Here is a 3346-nt window from a genome sequence, read left to right on the forward strand (position 1 = left end):
ACATGGTCATAAGTATTCAGACCCTTTGCTGTGACACTCATATATTTAACTCAGGTGCTGTCCATTTCCTCTGATCATCCTTGAGATGGTTTTACACCTTCATTGGAGTCTAGCTGTGTTTTATTATACTTTTTGGACTTGATTAGGAAAGCCACACGCACCTGTCTATGTAAGACCTTACAGCTCACAGTGCATGTCAGAGCAAATGAGAATCATGAGGTCAAAGGACCTGCCTGAAGAGCTCAGAGACAGAGTGGTGGTAAGGCACAGATCTGGCCAAGGTTTGGCCAAGCAGTTTTTCAGGTCATGTTCTTGTCACATTTTTGCTAGTTTCTTTCAAGTTTTAGAAAATGTATTGCCAAGTCATGCCTTTTTTTCAGATCAACCAGTTTACCCTGGTTGAAAAGATTTTAACGCTATTGAAAAGATGCCTAAACGCAGAATAAGAAAAGTGATTTGAAAGAAAACTTGTATAAAAACTTTGATATTTTGATTATTTTTCTGTAAGTGAATTAGGGCTTGTGTAAGAAGAGAGAGATTATTTCCGAAAGTCTTGTCTGCACCTTGGGAATTTCCCCAAAGACTGGAAAAGGTGTCGACGAGCACAAAGGCCTTCCCGTCAATGGAAATCAAAAGTGACATCCAACATCATCATTAACATTCCTGTAAGAAGCACATATTTAAATTTGTTTATGTGTTGGGCAATGACTTTAAAAAGTTACTGAAACTGACATTTTTACTGTCTAACTGACCTATTTTATATTTGTTGTGTGTTTGATGAATTAATTTCTCCGTACACACTGCAGGGCACACCTTTAAAGAGCAGCGACAAATCTAAATCTAATCTAACTCTCAGTGTGAACGCTGTCGGAGCAGAATCAGATTAGCTTTAAAACTGCAAATGAACAACATGAGCGACAGTTAATCAACAGAGAAATACTACAGCTTCTTAAAAGCAGAGTTACGCAACTAAAGCAAAGCAAGCAAACTTAACTAAACTAAAAAGTAAACTAAACTACAAACCAAACTTCACTAAATAAAACTAAAAACTAAATATTTAGTTTAATTTTCTTTTGTTTAATTTGACACAGCTAAAAAACAGTTTAGTTTAGTTTTTAGTTTAGTTTTCTTTTATTTTGAATAAAATCCAAATGAATGAAAAACAAACAAAAAGTGTCTGAGAGGTCAAGAAGCCAGGAGCTTATACAGTTGAATAATCTATAAATTTTAAGTGTCTGCAAGTCTGCAAAACTGAAGAAGAAATGTAATTATTCAACACGTTATTTATTTATGTACATTCTTAAAAACGTGGTGGTCTTACAAGAAATAAACTAGTATATTTGCTGTTTGTGGAGAAGAAAAAAATTCTAAATGACTAATTAAGGCATAAAAAATGATGACAAATACAATATTAACTTGATTAACTTAATTATCAACAGCTGAACAAGAGAATAATAGCTGATATTTACAGTTTGGGACTTTTAGCTACATTTTATGACTGCAGTTATTACATCCATTACCAGTTGTTTACAATTAACATTCATGTTATATCTCTAAACTCTCTTAAAATTAAAATATATATATGTATATATATCAATTTATAAGTTTCATTTGACATGCAGAAATCTTGCTTACATGTCTGTTAACAGATGCACAACTTTACAGGTAATAAAGACATCTGAACTTTCCTAAAGTCTGGTGGCATTTCCTTTTGTAATTATAAACACAACCAAAGAGAAGTAAAAACAGATATTTACAGTGTGAACAAAGCTTTTTTAGTTACATTTTACAGCTGCAATTGTTATTATGTCAGTGGGAGATTAGACATTTCTTAAAGAATTATGTTTGCAGCAGGTTCCACTGGTTTACTCTTAACATTGATTTAAAACTATTATTTCTTAGAAGTAGGTAGCAAAAGGTTAAAAGGTAAAAAAGTTTTTAAAAAATCATTAAAACCCATTAACATCAGTGTAACTTCAGTGCACTGGCCAATATAATTGTTAATTGTTAACAGATAATTGCACTCACAACTGTACAGTATTATATATATAATATTGTTATTTTCATTGGTTAAATAAAAAAAGATAACTTTAAAACTTGATATGGGCACTGTTTAAACACCAATTCAGCTAATGTTTAAGCCATCAAAACAAAAGCGCACAGTTTCTGCAGCTGAAACTTTTTAAAAGGTGTCATAAAATGGAGCAAATCTTGTTCTCGATGGCTTTCTGCACATGAGCTTGTATCCAGTCACTTTTTTCCTCTTCGTGTTTTTTCTTTAGCTTGTTGATTTCTTCGTGGAGATGTTCTCCGTTGTAGGAAGATGTCAGTTCGTTAATTTCTTGTTCTTGTTTTCTCTTCAACTTCTCAAAGTCTCTTTGGGAAGTTCTGTTTTTGAGCAGCTGGTTTATGATTGATTCTTTTCGGTTTTGTTGCCTCCACTTCAGATCAGCCATTTCCTTTTTGATCCTGTCCATCTCTGCAAAAACATCCTTGGCATATTTCTCTCTGAACTCATTGCATTCTTCAGCTTGCTTCCTGGCCTCCTCTTCCATTTCCCTCCTCATTTCCTCCTTTTCCCTCTTATGGAGATCTTGTAATGATTTCAGTGCTCTGTCCTCATGTTCTCTTGTGATTATATCGTCTTCATTTTCATATATTTTGACTTCTTGGTCACTTTCTCGTCTGAGCTTTTCAAGTCGCTCCTCTTCACGTGTCTGTTCATCTTCTCGACGTCGTTTGTCCCACCATTCTCGTCTTTCCTTCTCCCAGGCTTCTTTCTGCTTTCTCTTGTCTTCTCTGTCTTGTATTAAAAACACCCAGCCAGACATTTCCTTTGACACTGCTGCATATGCGAGTCTGGCCTCCAGAGCTTCAAATTCTCGTTTCCATTCGTGTTGTTGGAATTCCTCCTCCCTTCTCTTGTTGATTTCCTCCTCTTCTCTCTTTTGTCTTTCTCTCATATCCTGATACGTAATGTGCTCCTCCTTTTCTTTGACCAGTTGGACTTTTTCTGTTCTTTTTCGCTCAAGTTTAGATTTAAGCTCTGTAATCGCTTCTTGGTGTTTTCTTTCAAGCACCCTCTCTTTCCTCTTTATCTCTGGTTCCTTTTTCTTTATGATCTTCTCCTTTTCCTTTTGTATGGCTGCCTCTGCATTTTCAAACATCTCAGAGGTGTAGTAGGCACCGCCATTTCTGTTTACCATTGACTCAATCTTGGTCAGCAGCTGGCTGACCTGGGAACGATTCCTCTGATCGTTGTTGTTGAAGACATGGTATCTTCCTCCACATTCAGTGATCAGTTTATCTAAGGAGTCATCACCTTCTGCTTTGATGTAACTCTCAA

The 3346-nt window shown here is 35.4% G+C and overlaps 1 protein-coding gene across 1 annotated transcript; it reads right to left on the bottom strand.

Annotated features, from left to right (window-relative positions):
• Positions 1-1767: 1767 nt before the first annotated feature.
• LOC121966981 (vicilin-like seed storage protein At2g18540) lies at positions 1768-3334 on the bottom strand. The gene has a single exon (XM_042517044.1). The coding sequence runs from the start codon at positions 3204-3206 to the stop codon at positions 2193-2195; it is 1014 nt and encodes a 337-aa protein (XP_042372978.1). The 5' UTR covers positions 3207-3334; the 3' UTR covers positions 1768-2192.
• Positions 3335-3346: the final 12 nt, after the last annotated feature.

Source organism: Plectropomus leopardus, unplaced genomic scaffold, assembly GCF_008729295.1.
Source record: "Plectropomus leopardus isolate mb unplaced genomic scaffold, YSFRI_Pleo_2.0 unplaced_scaffold26550, whole genome shotgun sequence".
Classification (NCBI taxonomy): domain Eukaryota; kingdom Metazoa; phylum Chordata; class Actinopteri; order Perciformes; family Serranidae; genus Plectropomus; species Plectropomus leopardus.